Source organism: Vigna umbellata, chromosome 3 (genome assembly GCF_029865625.1).
Source record: "Vigna umbellata cultivar VRB3 chromosome 3, Vumbellata_1.0, whole genome shotgun sequence".
NCBI lineage: Eukaryota > Viridiplantae > Streptophyta > Magnoliopsida > Fabales > Fabaceae > Vigna > Vigna umbellata.
This window is the reverse complement of record NC_142167.1, coordinates 47,751,930-47,769,527: the sequence shown is the minus strand read 5'-3', so window position 1 is coordinate 47,769,527 and position 17,598 is coordinate 47,751,930. Positions and strand designations below refer to the sequence as shown.

General features: G+C 32.3%; 1 protein-coding gene across 1 annotated transcript; it reads left to right on the top strand.

The window, feature by feature from the left end:
- The first annotated feature begins 1,728 nt into the window (after positions 1-1,728).
- On the top strand, positions 1,729-8,059 carry LOC148202784 (uncharacterized). Its single transcript, XM_088110737.1, has 9 exons — positions 1,729-1,953; positions 2,077-2,699; positions 3,100-5,436; positions 5,534-5,692; positions 5,782-5,964; positions 6,110-6,313; positions 6,425-6,523; positions 6,627-7,223; positions 7,439-8,059. The coding sequence occupies exons 2-9, from the start codon at positions 2,085-2,087 to the stop codon at positions 7,784-7,786; spliced, it is 4,542 nt and encodes a 1,513-aa protein (XP_087966863.1). The 5' UTR covers positions 1,729-1,953; positions 2,077-2,084; the 3' UTR covers positions 7,787-8,059.
- The last annotated feature ends 9,539 nt before the right edge of the window (positions 8,060-17,598 follow it).

Below are 17,598 nucleotides of genomic sequence, written 5' to 3'. Positions count from 1 at the left end.
CCACAATCAATAATAATAATCATAAACACTAATATAGACCAATCACAGAATAACATATAAATGATGTTAAAATGTTTTTGTCAGAAAAATGTTGTGAAAGTATCATCATCCTTAATCTTATATGGAACCAAATATCCTTACTTAATAGATAAGTTCAAGCAGTAGAAAAATTTACTAGTCATTAATGACTAACAGTAAAACAAATAAAAGTAATAATAACTAAGTACGTTATAAATTAAATTTAAAAAATTCAAGACAACATTCTCATTCACTCCACAAAGTTAAACTTTCTTGATTTTTCTTTCTCTTCTATAAATCTAAATTTCACAAAAAGTTGATAAATTTTAGGGTTTTTATTTTTTATATTGTGAAAAATACTTAAATTTGACTTTGATGAATTCACATAATAATTAGAAATTTTTCTATTTGTATATTACGTAAAAGCTTTGCGTTAACAATATTTACGGTGTTACAAATGAAATTAATATTTGATTACTCAAAAAAGTTTGGTGATAGAATTTGACTTTAGTACAAAAGGAAAGGAAAATTAATGTAAAAATTTATTTAAATAACTTTTCCATAAATGAGTATTTATGCTCATAAATAAATCGTCGGTTCTGAAATTCTTCCAGAGGTTAAAGTTAATTAGCATGATTCTATTTTTAGTCGTCACATGGAAACGAGAAAGTCAACGTCTATGCTTTTTTATTTAATCAGAAAAAAATTGGTGGCTCAGAATATAATGTGATACAAAAGTTGAAAAAAGAAGAAGAAAGTATGAATAAAAATGGCGTAAAAATTATTATAATAAGTAAATATTAATTAGTATATGTTTCAGGAAAAAAGAGATTAAATTATAATTTTAATATTTCATTATTTTCTTATCTAACCTTGGTCTTTATCTTTTCCTTTATTTTTTTCTGAGCTTTTTAAAAGAATAACATTTTCTTATATATGTTATTTATTTTATTTTGGCCCAATAAATTAAATAGTACACGATGTAAGTTATTATTAAATGGCGAATTATTATATATAGTAAACTTTTATTAATTTTATAACTATCTTACAGGTTTTATGAAAGTTCTTTCTAAATTGAAACGTAGATTTTACAGTTTGTAAAAAACAGTCGATAATCAGCATTATTTATAAATAAATCAGTATATTTAATGAATTTTATACTAATATAATAATTTTAAAATCATTCAAGGCTGTTTTTTAATTATTAACCAGCTAAAAGTTAATAAGAATAATTCCGAAACAGAATTTAAATAATGAATGTAAAATTGCAAGATACTTGATACGCTTAAAGATATTTATTATTTATGGCATCATTTATATATTTTAATTTTGTTTATGGAAAAATATGCACTTATCAATGCAACAAAATGATACATTAGATGTATATTAAAGAAGATAATGAAATGGTTTAATAATATATATTTAATATCTTTTGATTATACAGTTATTTAAAAAATAAGAAATAAGATTTGCTTAATTATAGTGATTATATACATTAATGGTTTAGATAGTGATAGAATGTAGTAAATTAACTGTATAAGTAAGAGATAGAGGATATGTTGAGAGGAGTAAAAATAGAAGAAAAAGGAAGATGGGAATCGTATCATAATTTGTTTTTGATTTGAGAATAGAAAAGATGGATCTAATCTAAAATCCAAAATAAATTCAAATTTGGTGCGTAGAGACAAACCCATGAACTAAATCATTTAAAAACCAAGTGGAAGACTCACAGTACCTTTCTCTCAAATATTCTATTCACTATTTTTTTTGCTCTCTTCTGTGTCGGCTATATATCGGCGTTTGTATCTGCATCTGCATCTGTTCCTATTCACACACAAATCGCTAGTTTTGTTCCGTTACGTTACTCATTGTCTTCGATTTTCTGATCTGCACTTTCGATCTGTTCGCTCACGCCTGATCCGGCTCTGCATCTCCGTAAGCCAATCCGATTCCGCCATTGCGATTTGATCCGCATTGGATCCGTTTGTTTCTGCGCAATTTTGCGTGTGTGACTGTTTCCTCTGATTTTGATTTTGATTTTTGACGTTAATGTTGCAGGGAGCACAATGACGGAGGAGCAGGTTGTGAATGTGAGCGGCGAAGAAGGCAATTCGGGCGACGATCACCGCGGCGTAAATGTCAAGGGAGTTGCACACACTGTGGATGGCGATGTGGATCTCGCCTCCGGTGGAGCTTCGTCGGAGGAATTGGCGGTGAAAAATTGCAAGGATGCAGAGGCTAACGGTACGGCGGAGGAAGCTTCTGAAAAGGACGGTGAATTGAAACGTGTATGCAGTGAAGGCGGCGCAGGATCCGTTCGGAACGGTGTCGTGGAGAATGAGACTCGAGCTGCTGCTGCGGATGAGCTAGTTGCGGATCACGAGGAATATGTTGTTGTCGGTGCCTCGGATGTTCAAAACAGTGCCGCTGCGGAGGGCGAGATTGTCGGTGATGCGAATGGGAACGTGAATGAAGTTGAGGAATGTGAACTTTTGGATCGTGCGGAGGTTTCTGGAGATGAAAACGGTGTCGTTGTCAATGTCGTGGAGGGAGATACTGACGTGAATCAAGGTGATCGTGACTTCGAATGCGTTGAAGTTCACAATGATGTGGCGATGGTGGACGGAGCTGAGGAGGAAGTGACTACGGCTGCTGATGCGAACGGTGGAGATCACGTGCAGGTAGGAAGCGAGTAACAGTGCAATAGTTCTCTAAATTTTTTAAATTGCAGTATTTTTTTTCTCATGCTTAATTTTGTTTAATCATTGAAACTACTATCTTAAATTACAAAAATCTCTTTTTTTGTGCGTGAATTAGTTTCATTCCCAATTAGTCTTAAATTGGTGTATGAAATCGTTAAAGTCCTTAAGTTGACCAGTCGAAGTCATTTTAGTTGTTGAGATTGTGTAATTAAGGATTAAAATTACCCATGTTTTTTTGTCAATTTAGAGATTGAAATAATGCTTGCATTGTTTTTTTTTTTTAATTTCAAGGACCAATTTTCGAAAGTAAATGATTCAGGCGATAATATGGTTAATTTTAGTCTGCTTGTTTTCTTAATCTGTTGTCTCTAATGTGCAGAGTAAAAGTGAGTCTATCTCTGATAAAGATGTGGATAAAAGTGGGGAAATCGAAAATGTTGTTAGTGCAGATGTCTCGGATAACAAAGACATTGTAACTAAGGAAAATCATGATGTGGAAGAAGTCACCGAGAGGAATGAGGTTCCAGTTGATGTTGGTGGCATTTCAGGTACTACAGATGTGAAGGAATATGAACCTGAAGACGCTAGAAATAGTTCAGAGACTGGGCAGATTGAGTCTGCCTCTGGTTTGGCAGAGTCAGAGCATGAGCCTAGTGAGTGCACTGAGGAGAATGAAATTGTTGTTGAAGGTGAATCAGGCAGTAAGTTGGAAAGGTCTGAGCAGGAAACAGGAAGTGAACTAGTTCATAAAGGAGAAAGAACGACAGCCTTAAACATAACAGATGTGAATGGAGATGGTGATGTTGTGTCTGATATTGCAGCGGAGAGTACATCTGAACCTTCTGTTAATGTTTGTGAGATGAAAAACAATGTGGTTGATTGTGATGGTGAACTTAATGTTCATGTACAGGAGATGAAAAATGCTGCAGTAATTAGTGAAGCTGGAACTTCAAATGGTGCAGTGCAGAGTGAAAGTACACCTTCAGCTGTGTCTGAGATGGAAAACAGTACAGAGGAGGTTGAGGCTGAACCTTCAAACTTTGCAGTGGAGGGTGAAGCTAAACCTTCAAATGGTGCAGCGGAGAGGGAAGTTGAACCTTCAAATGGTGCAGTGGAGAGGGAAGTTGAATCTTCAAATGGTGTGGTGGAGAGTGGAACTGGACCTTCGAATGGTGAAGTTGAGAGTGTACCTGAGCCATCAAATGGGGCACTTGAGAGTGTAGCTGAATCTTCAAATGGTGCAGTTGAGGATGAAGCTGAATCTTTAAATGGTGCAGTTGTAAGTGAAGTCAAGACATTAAATGGTGCAGTTGAGATTGTAGCTGAACCTTCAAATGGTACAGTTGAGTTTGTAGCTGTACCTTCCAATGGTGCAGTTGAGGGTGAAGCTGAACCTTCAAACGAGGAAGTTGTGAGTGAAGCTGATTTATCAAATGGTGCAGTTGAAAGTGTAACTGGGCCTTCAAATGGTGCAGTTGATGTTGAAGCTGAATCTTCAGCTGTGAATGAAACTGAGCCATCAAATGGAGCAGTTGAACCTTCAAATGTTGAAGTTGAACCTTCAAATGGTGCAGTTGAGAGTCAAACTGAACCTTCAAATGGTGAAATGGAGAGTGAAGCTGAACCATCAAATGGTTCAGTTGAGAATGAAGCTGAACCTTCGGATAGGGAAGCTGAACCTTCAGATGGTGCAGTGGAGAGAGAAGCAGAACCTTCAAACGGGGTAGCAGAGAGGGAAGCTGAACCTTCAAATGGCGTAGTTGAGAGTGAAGCTGAACCTTCAAATGGTGCAGTGGAGAGAGAACTTGAACCTTCAAATGGTGTACTGGAGAGAGAAGCTGAACCTTCAGATGGTGTGGTTGAGACTGAAGCTGAACCTTCAAATGGTGCAGTGGAGAGAGAATCTGAACCTTCAAATGGATCAGTGGAGAGAGAAGCTAAACCTTCAGATGGTGTAGCTGAGAGTGAAGCAGAACCTGCAAGTGGTGTAGCTGAGAGTGAAGCAGAACCTGCAAATGGTGAAGCGGAGAGTGAAGTTAAACCTTCCAATGGTGTAGTTGAGGGTGAAGCGGAACCTTCAAACGGTGAAGTAGAGAGTGAAGCTAAACCTTCAAACGGTGAAGTAGAGAGTGAAGCTAAACCTTCAAACGGTGAAGTAGAGAGTGAAGCTAAACCTTCAGACGGTGTAGTTGAGAGTGAAGCTAAACCTTCAGACGGTGTAGTTGAGAGTGAAGCTAAACCTTCAGACGGTGTAGTTGAGAGTGAAGCTAAACCTTCAGACGGTGTAGTAGAGAGTGAAAGTGAATCTTCTGTTGATTTGCGTGAGATGAAAAACAATGCAGTGAATAGTGAAGCTGAACTTTCAACTGGTGCACTGAAGAGTGAAACTGAATCTTCTGCTGTATCTGACATTAAAAGGATTCCGTTGGAGAGTGAAGATGAACATTCAAAGGGGGCAGTGGAGAGTGAAGCTCAACCTGTAGTTGAAGGTGAAGGCAGCAATCAAGGAGATGAAGACACAAGACCTGCCTTGGATGCTACTGATGTACAGAATGTGGGTGCAGAGATAGTGAAAAAGCCATTCTTCTATTTGATCAGGGTTCCCAGATATGATGATGATGAAAACATTAAAGAGCAGATTGAAAAAACTCTTCGCCAAGTAGAAGAGAAGACTAAAATTCGAGATTCTATTCGAGCTGAAAGCCAGACTATAAAGGTAAATATTATTTTGAAGTCGGCATAAGAGAAAATTTTGTGTACTGTATAAGTTTGAGACCAACCTTAGTAAATTTTTTTAATGCTGCTATGAGCAGGCCCGTTGTAAGGATTGCGACCAAGAAGTTAAGGCTGCAATAGCAGCCCACAGAGCTGCTCGGGACCAGCTCAAATCCAAACGCCAGGAGATGGATTCGGTTCAATCCAAAATGAACAGATTAAACAATGCAATTTCTGTTGGGGATATAGATGGCAAGGTGTGCTTTTAATTTTCTTCTGGAGATATTTATGAGGATTTGATTGTTCTGCTTGTTTTGTTGTGTTTACTTTTCTAATTTACTGGCAGATAAGAAACATGGAACACATGATTCAGCACGAAACTTTGCCTTTGAATGAAGAAAAGCAATTGATACGCCAAATCAAACAATTGAAGCAGAATCGAGAGGAGCTGTCTTCTAATATGAGAAAGCAGGATCAATCACAACAATCTCTAGACCACAAGGAGGGCAATATTGAAGAGCACTCTAAGGTACCATATACAAGCTTCTCTTTGTTATATTTTCTGAATTAATATCTGATTGCATTTGCCAGGTACTATCGGTATCAAATACGGTTTTTAGAGATTTCTAATATCTTTGTTATATTTCTAATTTGTGATATTTCACTATTTTCAGCATTTACAGCTTCTGAAGAAGGAAATGGAAGTGCTTAGAAATAATGTTCTGAAGTTAGATGCGACAACTAAAGACGCAAAGAAGAAATATAATAATGAATATGATAAGCTGAATGAGTTGATTGCTCAGTTTAAGGCAGCTGATGAAGTTCGTCAAGAGGCATATGCTAAGTCAGTGGCTTTGAAAAAACAATTGCATGAGAAGGTTTTGTTTTTCTATGTTTCCCACCTCATTCCTTTTTCTTTTTTTTTTAGATAAAAATCAATTCAAATGCCATGCAGAAATGTTGACGCTATTTCTGTACTGATAATGCAGGGCAAACATTTCTGGGATTACAGAAAGGCTGCAAATAAAGCGCAGGAACTAGCAGCAGTAGGGAAAAAAGAGGAGCTACAATGCTTCTGTGTTGATCAGGTGATTCTTTTAGACATGAAATGAACAGAGAGATTATCATTTTCATTTATGCACTCTATTAGGCAAATAGATTGAATTCAACGCTCACCATTGAGAACTTTAGGTTGAGAGAATTATGGAGCTATGGAACAAAAATGACGATTTCAGAAGGGACTATGTCCGATGCAACACTAGGAGTACACTTAGGAGACTGCAAACCCTAGATGGCCGATCACTTGGTCCTGATGAAGAACCCCCTGTAATTCCTAATGTCATAACTGTAAGAGCTTCCAAAAATATTTCCGTGGTCTCGCAATCAACTCTGGAACAAGAAAAGAAACCCCCCTCAATAGAATCTGTTATTATAAAGGATGAACCTGTTTCGAAGGTTGTAGTGCAAAGAACTGAGACTAGTCAGACAACTAAAGCTAAAAATCCTACCAAACCTTCTCCCTTAGAAAAACCTGTGGCTCACTGGGGTGATGAGTCTGATGAAGAAGTTAAAAAAGAAGAACCTGTGAGAACAAAGGAGGAAGAGGAACTGTTACTGAAGGCTGAAAAGGCAAAGAAGGAGGAAGAGGAGGCAATGTTGAAGGAAAAGCGGAGGCTAGAGGAGATTGAGAAAGCTAAGGAGGCCCAGCAGAGGAAAAAGCGTAATGCAGAGAAGGCTCAACAAAGGGCTGCCTTAAAGGCACAAAAAGAAGCTGAACAGAAAGAGAAGGTAACTATAACATAGCATTTGTGATTTAAAAAGAATATAGGTGGAATCAGAATTTTGTTCATTTCCCTCGTTACGTATCTGAACAGTAGAATGAAAATTTTATTCCTCATTCATTTTAATTCATTGCAATTCCTTCCATTATCCAAAATCAACCTTAATCATTTCCATGTTCTTCTGATTCTTAAACTAAATAACCATATGCGTGTTTGGAGCAGGAAAGGGAGAAGAGGGCAAGGAAGAAGGAAAGAAGAAAGGCAGCTTCTGTTGTCACTGCAGATAATATAGAACAAGAATCTGCTCCTACCTCAGAAATTCTAACAAGAAGTGTGGAAGAACATGATCAGAGTGAGAAACCAACTGAGCTAACAAAAAAGCCGCAGAAACCATCTCAATTCACGAAGCAGACCAAGCCAAAATCTGTACCCCTGGCTCTCCGCAACCGGGGAAAGAGACGAATTCAACCATGGATGTGGGTTCTAATTGCAGTTATAGTTGCTGTTGCCTTGTTTTATGTGGGCAATAGCAGCGTTCTGAGATCTTCACTTCAAGGCTTTGGTTTCTGAAGACACTCCAGAGCAATCACTAGGTGCGCGCGTCGGGGATGTTACCCTTACATATTTATTACATACATACATATATATAGATGCAATTCTTTCTTGCCCTTGCAATTTTTTCCTGCTAGTTTTGGTCTATAGTCATTATTTTCTTCATATTGAGATTTTTGTTTTTTACTTTGGGATGTGTCGTGATTGCCGAATGCTTCTGCCACCAATTATGAGAAAATAATAAATTATTGTGATTGTGCCCTTCCTTTATATAAAATATTTTCGCTGCTATTTATAATGTATTTTTCTTCTAGTTTTATTGTAGCTATTTTATTCAGGTTACCTTTTTGTTTGAATACCATACAGAAATATTGCATTCGTACTCATTCTCCTATGTTTGAATACCATACAGAAATAAAAGAAGTAGCAACTAAAATAAAAAAAATAATGTCTTGAAAAATATAAAGTGGGAAATTTAGGTTTAACAAGTATTTTATCAACTTGTATTTGGTACTATCTTTCATTTATAAATGCTTATTTTTTATTATAAGTTTGTTAATTGATTTATGCTTATCTTTCATTTATAAATGCTTATTTTTTATTATAAGTTTGTTAATTGATTTATGCTTAATGATGGATGAATGAATGATTCATTTTACTTCACTAACTTGAGATTTAATGGGAACCATTTCAAGTTGTGGTCTAATCAATTTTTCTGTTTATTTCTAGACAATAGAGATAGATCTAGTATAAAAACAAGAGCTACTAAATCTAGTATAAAAACAAGAGCTACTAGGTATAGAGGAACTCGACGTGAGTATAAAAAAAAATAGTTACCAAGTATGAAGGAACTCGACATCCCAAGTACAAAAACAAAAGCTACCTAGTATAGACTTTTGCATATAATTCAACCAAGCCATCTCGATCTTCACCTCAACAATTTCCATTGAAGATTTATTTGAAGATTTTTCCTTGATCTTTTTAGTTCTCACACCTTCAAGTTTTTGTTTGTTAGTTTTTGACTGATCTTAGAATACAAGCCAGCCTGACCGACCCGTCTTCACCTGGTCAGGTTCACTTCCTTTTAAAGTAGGCAATTTCAAGAAGGACTATAAATGTGAGGACAAGCAAGTTAAAAGTCATCATCTGATCAAAAATGAACATTAAGTATTTACCCAAACTGGAAACACCCAACAAAAATCGCTTAAAGTTGGCAGCACCTAATTGAACCTACCCAATCTAACAATCTAGCAACACAAGATGGAAGGGCTATTTTTACATGATATCTTTCAAACGAGCTTGATTGAATGACCAATTTACAAGCAAGCCCGACCCAATGATCACCTTATAAGCAAGTTTGCTCGGATGATTAACTTATAAGTAAGTTCGGCCAAATGACCAACTTACGGGCAAGCCTGGTTGAATGACCAACTTATAAGCAAGCTTGGCCAAATGACCAACTTAGAAGCAAGTTCGGTTGAATGACCAACTTACAAGCAACTCAAATGAATGACAAAACGATATATGAGCTTGGTTGAATGCCCATCCCCTACAAGCTTGGTTGAATGACCAAACAACATATGAGCTCGGTTGAATGGCCAATCAACCAACAACCTTTCCGAAAGGCCAAACGATATATGAGTTTGGCCTAATGCTAATCAATTTACAAACTTTGTCAAATTGTCAAATGATATAAGAACTCGACAAAATGGTCAAATCCACCTACAAGCTCAACCGAATGACTAGGCAATATAAAAGTTAGGGTGAATGGTCAATCCACCTAAAAACTCTACAAGTCAGCAAAGCTTGATCATAAGGATGATTAAGAATGTCCCTGAAATTAAATCAAACTTTTAAGACTAAAGAGATTTATGTACATACTCCGTCCAATTCTGTGTGGCGACGTAATCCAATAAAGACCTATTACTAAAATCTCAATTTTATTATATCTTTTAAATAACTATTAAATGTTTTTTTAATAGCATGTCTTTAACATACATATCTCAGCTTTATTATATCTTTTAAATAAGTATTAAATGTTTTTTAACAGCATGTCTTTAACAAACATATTTATTAAAATACACACGGAAAATCATACTTATTTTTTCATATATAAAGATCTTACTCTCTTCCTGATTAAGCATAAAAAAGATAAATCTTCTCTCATTTTTCAACCCTAAGCACATGTCTCAATTCTCCCATTCAATCACCTGCTATAGGTCACACCCTACATTTTAGTTAAAACAATTTTAATTGTTAATAACTATTTATCTAAATTCTATTTTTCTGTATTTAAAAAAAAAATCAAGTCAAATTTCGGTTTCTGAAACTGTACCCTGACAAACTCTCTAACATAACATTGTGACAGCAGGAAGTTCACAAAGTCAGATTATCTTTATAGGTAAAGACCAAATTCTGGTTATATACTATGAATAGTTCTGTAGGTAATGTTTTTTAAAGGTTTATTATCGAAAAAAAAAAACAAAAAAAAAACGTGTGGAAATAAAAATTAAAAGTAATTTCAAAAAAATTATACAAAACTTTATTTTATTTGATCTTCTATATAAAGGATTTATAGTCTCTATATTATGTCTGAGCAATTCAACCGATTGTATTCAAAGAAATCTAAAACAAACATATTTGATAGGTCAAGTACAAACATAAATAAAATTAATAAAATAGATACTAATGATCACATTCAAATAGTGAATTATGGTTATGTGAATATTTGACTCAACATAAAATAAAATTTTATTATTTATAAATGTATACGTATATTTTAAATTTTATTTTTAGTATATCTTTTACTAGAATTAAATAATAAATTGTATAAAATTTTATTTTATCATAAAATAATTATTAAAATATTTTTTATAAAAACTTAATTATTTCATTTATTAAAATAAAATGATTTTTAAAATAAAATTGATGCAACATAAACTCATAATTTATATAATTTGATAATTATTTGAGGAAATTTATTTAATAAATTAACTATGTAAGAATTTGACAGCACTCTTAATTTAAAATATTAAAACAATAATTTTATAAATATATTATTTAATTTTCTCATTTTAATGTAATATAATATTTAAACTCATACTTAAATTTTATAATATAATTTATCCAGATTAATCAAAAATCTAAATAATCACCATGTATAACTAACTCAATAAATTAAATGATGAAATATAAAATTAAAATATTTAATTTAAATTAATTAAATTGAATCAAACTCCATCCAAAACAACCATGATCAAACCTACTGACTGCATATCTCTTAAATTGTCGCACATTTGTCCAAAGTTAACCAATGACATTTGGCAATGGTTGTGTGGGGTTGTCTTATGATGCTTGTACGGAGTCTGAGGTGGTAATCAACAACACTCTGTTTTTTATTCATGTATAAATTCAACACGTGTAATCAGGTTTTCATTCAGTTACTTTCACCTCTTCCTACAAATTTCTGTTCAATAAGTTTTGTAATACATATGAAAATAAAAATTATAAATAAAGGTAACTAAAAAATTAATATAGGAAAAAAGAACATTTTACTAAAAAAACATAATGTTATAAAGATTAGTAACTTAATAATTACATGTAATTGTATTTTTTTTAACATATTGATAAATTTATAATAAGTAAAAACTGAATTTAATTACAATAGTGCATAAATGGCCTTTAACGCCTTATGCGTATAAATCACTGAAAATTCAACCTAAAAAATGATAGGTGACATTTTTGTAAATAAAACGTCATTATAGAAGTCGATTCTTTTCGGGTCAGACGTCAAATCCTTTTTTAGACGCCGTGTCCCCCAAATCAGACGTAAAAAAGGTCCGAAAATATCTCATTTTGAGCGCAATATTAATTTTTTTTACGACATAGACGTTAGGCCCTAGATCAAACGTAAAAAATGTTCGAAAATTTCTTATTTTAAGCGTCAATATTAATTTTTTTATGAGATAGACGTCGGGGCCCCCAAATCAAACGTCAAAAAGGTTCGAAAATATCTCATTTTAAGCACCGATATTAATTGGATCTTTTGTAGACATTAGACGTCGAACATAGCAGGGCCAGTGTCTAATACACATTAGACGTCGAATCCCCTTCCCCAAACGTCAATAAGCTGCGAAAATATCCCAAAAGTAGCGTCAAAATGGATCTTTCTACCAATTAGACGTCGGTTCTAGAGGGGGGCCGAACACTTATATTGTTCTCTCTGGCTACTTCATCCGAATGCGAGCCTCACTTACCTGAACACTTATATTCCCTTTTAAACCCCAAACACTAAGAATGCGAGCCTCACTTTCATTCGCGTTTTTGCTTCGTTCGCGTTCGCTAGTTACGCGTTTTCTCTCTGGCTACTTCATCTTCTTCCTCTTCTTTCTCTTGTTTGTCATTAACGTTCAGGTAAGTTTTCTTCCACTTTGCACAGTTTAAAATCATTTGGCACCGATTATATTAAGTTTGGAACCCTTATCTTTAATTTGCACTGATTAAAATTCGTTTTCATTGGCTTTTGATGCAATTCTTGGGTGCATTCTAGGACAACTGCGGCGACGATTTTTGAACTGTTATTGTGCGCGTTTTTCTCCTCACCTCACAGCAGCACCTGTCTACTCCCTCACCTTTACGGCGATCCAAAAATTGACGTATGTTGTTCTTACAACAGACGTCAATTAAGGTCTATTATAAATGCAATAGACGTAAATTGACATCTCTATTTTTGTGTTAGTGTTACCCTTTGAAGCACTAAATTGTTTTCTTTTTTATTATCCTGAGTTTGATTTTCCATATTTTCAAAAGAGTCAGATGCCTTGTATTGATTGACCCTTCTACAGAGGCTGTGTTTTTGAATGTTTATAATTTCAATAACAAGTAAATTCATGTCTTAAAAGAGAATTTTATTTTAAAATTAACTTTTTTTAATAGAGACTAATATTTCAAAACTTTATCTAAAACTAATATAATTTTATTACAATATAAATATTTTGGTATAGAGTGTTACATCTTTTATGTACGGAGAAATCGAAGATAATTTAAATACATATTTTTTTATATTTTAATATAATTTTTAAGAACAAGATTATAATAAAAATTTCAAATATTAGCATATATCAACCTGTTTCTTTGTTTTTAATTCAAAGTTTTCTTTCACAACAATTTTCCTAACAAAATATGGGAGTTACATAAAAAAAAACAACATTAAACAAATACGCGTATTGAATAGAGAGGAGTAAAATGGATAATACGAAAAAAAAAACATAAAATAACAGTCATAATTTTGAGTTGAAGATTGGATAAAATATATATAATTTGATTCATACATACCTGATTCAATCTAATACTCTCAACAATAATAGCTCCACTTGAAGATCCAATAGAAATGAATTCAAACATGAAATTATGAGCAACCATTGGCTTTCCTTTAACATAATTATTGCTACATATTCTAAATGATTGTATAAGAAAATGAGTTTCCAACAAAAAATCTTTTGAATGGATACATGGTACAATTACAGTACATAATGTTGAAGGTTCCTGTTGATGAAGTGGGTAACCAAGTCCAAGACACCCACCATGACCACAACCCTACCACCACATCACTTTCAAACATCCATGTTTTCCAACACTCTTCCTCATGGAATCTTTCAAACATCAATGCTCGTTTAATCATGCACCATCGACAAAACAAAGGTAAAATTAAACAACGAATTCCAAGACCCAATACATGTTTCGTTACATGTCTCAAAGAATTTGATTCGTATCATATCAAAACACCTTCCCTCTGTTTAGCTTCTACTATCACTGGTTGAAAATGTCACTCCCACAGTCACACTGAAAAAATATGACCACACTTTTCGTGGCTCTCATTCAAGTAATAAACTCTCCACTTTCTTTTGTCTCTCAGATGATTTTTTCTTTAAGAGAATTTAGTTCAAATAATCTGTTCTTAGAATATAGATTTCTTTTGTCTCCGCTTTGGGCCAAGCTCTCCAGATTTGTTTTTAATACCACTCCAAAAAGTCTCTTACCGATGGAGTATCTATGTGTATATAAATCCATGTATATATACCACTCCAGTTTGCACCAACTTATATACTATAAATTGATCTTATCTCTAGTCGACATGAGACTTCCGACACATCTCCTCCCGCCATCTTGAATGTGAGATCAGACATTAATGGATGGTCTAATAGCAGCCCGATAGCGGGTGGAACAATATGCCCAACAAATTTCACTAGGATTGGCTTTAATCAGACTCTGATACCATTAGTGAACTTTAAACCTAATTCAATCCCACAAAATTGACTTGTAAGGTGATGTCTTGCACCCATTTATATACTATATATTGAGATTATGAGAAAATTGTATTTTGGCATTTTAGATATGTAAATATTTATGTGACAAAGAAGTTCTCTTCGATTTTTTCATGAAATTTTCATAGAAGACTTTAGTTGTCGAATGCAGGGATTCAGATAACTAATCTGACAAGCATGTGTCCGTTTCATCAATGGTTGATGTAATTTTGGCACGTTTTGCACAACATTTTTTTAAGTCTTACATTGTAAAACTTATATACTGGAAATTTCTTTTATCAATATATAGATATCTTAAAGGGGAGACTATATATATATATATATATATATATATATATACATTTTGAACATAAACTTAAATATTGATGAGTAGTGCTTAAGAATAAATCACATTATAGGTTAAACACACAATAAATATAAAATAAAATAGAATTTTAAACGAATTTCATTACGTACCAAAAAGGTCAACTTTTAAATTTAATTGTAAGATAAACATTATTTATATATTACAAATTTATCTTACCTTTAAGAATATTCTACCTATCATTTTAATGTATTTTCAACAAAAATTTACAAATAATATTTTTGATAAACTATGTGTGGTTTGGGTGCTTCTAATTTATTTGTGATTATTATAATTACAATGTTATACTTCCTTATTGACCTTACAAAAGTAGCTCAACAAAAGAGACTTTGAATTCATCGATTTTAAAAATAAAATCTTTTACTATCTATATTAATGCAGCGTTAAAATTTCAACTAAACAAGTAAAAAATGTACAAACGCAGAAATGGATGAAAATTACATGCAACAAAAAGAAAAGAGAGATCGCATACAGTGGCCAAACGAGGAGGATGAAGTCTTTTTTTATTATCGTGATTGGACCTATGAATCAAAGTCAAAGATGAAATATGAGACCATTGAAAATGACAGACAAATTTCCCAAGTGTGGAATTAAGGTTAAACCACACTTTGAATAATGTAATGAAGAGATTAATGACACTTAATTCGATATTTTGTAATATCTTAGATCAATGTGATTTTGGTTGGCATTAGGAGAAAAATAGTAATAATGAATAATGAAGTTTTTTTCGAATTAATATAAAAAATTAATGTCTATATTTTTTTTTTATTACAAGCTTCTTTTTAGTGGTTTGATGAACTATTCAAAATATTTTACTCGTGTTAAGGATTGAAAAATTCCTGGTGATCCAACATTGAGAAACTCAATTATGTTAAGTTAATTTATAGTTTAAAATATAAAATTTTAATTTTTAATTATTCCAATTGCAAATCACTTTATCTAAAAAATTATTAACTTTTATAATTGTATTGCATGAACGTTCGGTCATTAATTAATTGAATAGTCAATTCCCTTGTATCCATAGATAGTTCTAAGAAATTGGATGACTTCTAGTGAAAAGATCGTGACCGATCGATAAATCAACTAATAAGTAATTAGGAGGACAAATTAAACACATTTATAAGTAAAATATGTTTATCAACTATTAGACTATAATTATGTGGAACGTTAATTGAAAGTCTATTTCAAAACCTATAAATATGAGTTTAAGATAAAAAGTAATATGATCGAATTTATTACACTATTGATAATTGAATGACCACCAAAAGGTCACCTACCGACTTAACTTAAGTATCAAATTAACTTTTATAAATAACCATACATTGTATAAAAAATAGTAAAAACTTCATTGGAACAATTTGAGGTTTGTTTGGAGTTTGATGTTGAAAACAATTAACATCGAACCGAACAATAATTGTTTAAAATAATTGATATTCTTATAATTAAAAGATTAATTACATTTTGATAATTTAAAAAAAGACCATTTTATTATTTAAACACAGTATATATCCCATTAAGCTACATAGATTATGATAACATATCATTCTCTAGTTTATTATTTTAAAATTACAACTATAATTTGATTAGTCATTATGTAGCTGCTTAATGAAAATTAATCAGTATTAAGGTAGCTCTGACTTTGGCTCCTGAAAGCAATGTGATGAATGTGAAAGGAAATAAAAAAGGTGTTTCCAATAGTATATAGGTGGGGACTGTTTCAAATAGTTGTCACATACTTTTTGTTTGTTGCTGTGATGGAAGATAGATCGTGCGGTGCAAGATGAATCATGTGGCCATCCATGCTGTTACATTCAATTCTCTCAACAAATTTCATTTTAACCCATGTCATATTATTTCTTTGCAAGATGACACCATAATAATAATAATAATTAGTGTGGTTAAAACTGATTATCTGTCTCAGTTTAACTCACCATTGTTAAGTTAATTCAACTCAGCTTTCTTGTCAGTAAATTGAAAAAATTTAAAACCGATCTAACTCACCACAGATATATGAGTTAAAAGAATTAACTAATTCACTCATTTAATTATAATTTTATTTTTAATTAAAAAAATTATCATTTTTTAACTCAAACCTAAATAAAAAGAACTCAAATCTAAATAAATGGAAGGTACTTAGATTATATTTATAATTAAATATAATACAAAAAATATCACAAAATTTTCTTAATAAAATTTTCGATATGGTTCATGTTAAAATTTTAAATATTTTTTTTATTCAAATTGAGCCTGTGGTAGGTCGAAGTAACTCACGGTTCTGATCATTTTAACAATAATAATAATAACATGAATTTAATTTGTATTGTGATTAATATTATTTTAATAAAAATTTTAACAAGTCTTTTATAAAATATTTAACTTTATCATTTAAATTAGACTTAAATTTTCAATAATTTCCTTTTAAGTTTGAATTTCTTCGTATTAATCACGAGTATCTTTTATTTGTTTTGTACTTATCAATGTAACACGTTTGTTTTAATTTTTTTTTATAAAAAAAAGCTTTCAATACAAAAGTCATACATTACTAGCTTTGCAGTTTATCATCGAGATAAACAATTAATTTTTAATACTATAAATAATCTTTTGAAAAATAGAATAAGAATAAAATATTAATAAAGTAATTCTAATCCAAAAACTTTGAAATAACGAATAAAAACACTCAACTTTCTTATTTATATATATATATATATATATATATATATGTATAAAAGTTAAACTCTTACTATAAATAATACTAATAAATTGTTATATAATTTTAGTTTCATCAGTAAATTATATGATAAAGTTTGTACCTTATTATATATTAATAATGATTGTGGGAATGGGTGAATATTTAGGTAATAATAGTTGAATATTATTACGTAAGAATAAGAAGGACGATATAGAGGATAGAGATAGGGCAAAGAAAGAGCAGTGGAATTCCGATAATATCCCTACTTCATAAAAGTGGTGCCACTGTTACCTTACAGACCCCTTTACCCAAAAAAAAAAAAGTATAACCAAACCACTCCCATCGTACGGAACACAAGTGGCCACTGCGAAACGAAACCTCTTGGATTCTTCCATACCTCTTTCAACGCCCAAACCACCCTCCAAATTCATTCTATTTACAATTCCTGCCACTC

Bases quoted from the DNA above. Each gene is read 5' to 3' on its own strand.
- LOC148202784 (XM_088110737.1), top strand. From the start codon at position 2,085: ATGACGGAGGAGCAGGTTGTGAATGTGAGCGGCGAAGAAGGCAATTCG. The intron at 5,693-5,781 runs GTGTGCTTTTAA...ATTTACTGGCAG, and splicing joins TTGGGGATATAGATGGCAAG to ATAAGAAACATGGAACACAT. The intron at 5,965-6,109 runs GTACCATATACA...CACTATTTTCAG, and splicing joins ATATTGAAGAGCACTCTAAG to CATTTACAGCTTCTGAAGAA.